The 445-nt window shown below is 34.4% G+C and overlaps 1 protein-coding gene across 1 annotated transcript in view; it reads right to left on the bottom strand.

Annotated features, from left to right (window-relative positions):
- The window catches only part of LOC112603179 (DNA-binding protein REB1-like), a 7,386-nt gene that overhangs the window by 738 nt on the left and 6,203 nt on the right, over positions 1-445 (bottom strand). Inside the window, exon 4 of the mRNA XM_025351636.1 lies at positions 4-57. Within this exon, the coding sequence (XP_025207421.1) occupies positions 4-57 (54 nt within the window). The remainder of the gene's footprint in view (positions 1-3; positions 58-445) is intronic.

The following is a 445-nucleotide window of genomic DNA, read 5'->3' as shown; positions in this document are numbered from 1 at the left end:
TGCTGAAGGAGTTGATGGGTCTTTGTCATTATCATCATCAGATGCACTAATGACATATGCTGGAGAAGTTGATGGACTATTATTTAAATAGTCATTGTCATCATCATCAGATACATTAATGACGTATGCTGAAGGGTCTTTGTCATCATCATCATCATCATCAGATGCACTAAAGACATATGTTGAAGGAGTTGATGAGTTCTTATTTGAGTAGTTTTCGTCATCATTATTGGGTGCACTAATGAAAGATGCTGAAGAAGTTGATGGGTTATTATTTGAGTTGTCTTTGTTTTCATTGTTAGATGCACTAATAGCGGATGTTGAAGAAGTGATTGCCTGCTGTGTATGATCATCAATATTAACTTTTTTTCTAGAAAAAATTTGGTCAACACAAAACTGGCTAAGTTGTGCTTGAAATATCATATTATGCCATTCAGTGATTTTG

The sequence above is a fragment of the Melanaphis sacchari genome, unplaced genomic scaffold (assembly GCF_002803265.2).
Source record: "Melanaphis sacchari strain LSU unplaced genomic scaffold, SCAv2.0 Contig9_pilon_pilon, whole genome shotgun sequence".
NCBI lineage: Eukaryota > Metazoa > Arthropoda > Insecta > Hemiptera > Aphididae > Melanaphis > Melanaphis sacchari.
This window is presented reverse-complemented; position numbering and strand designations above follow the sequence as displayed.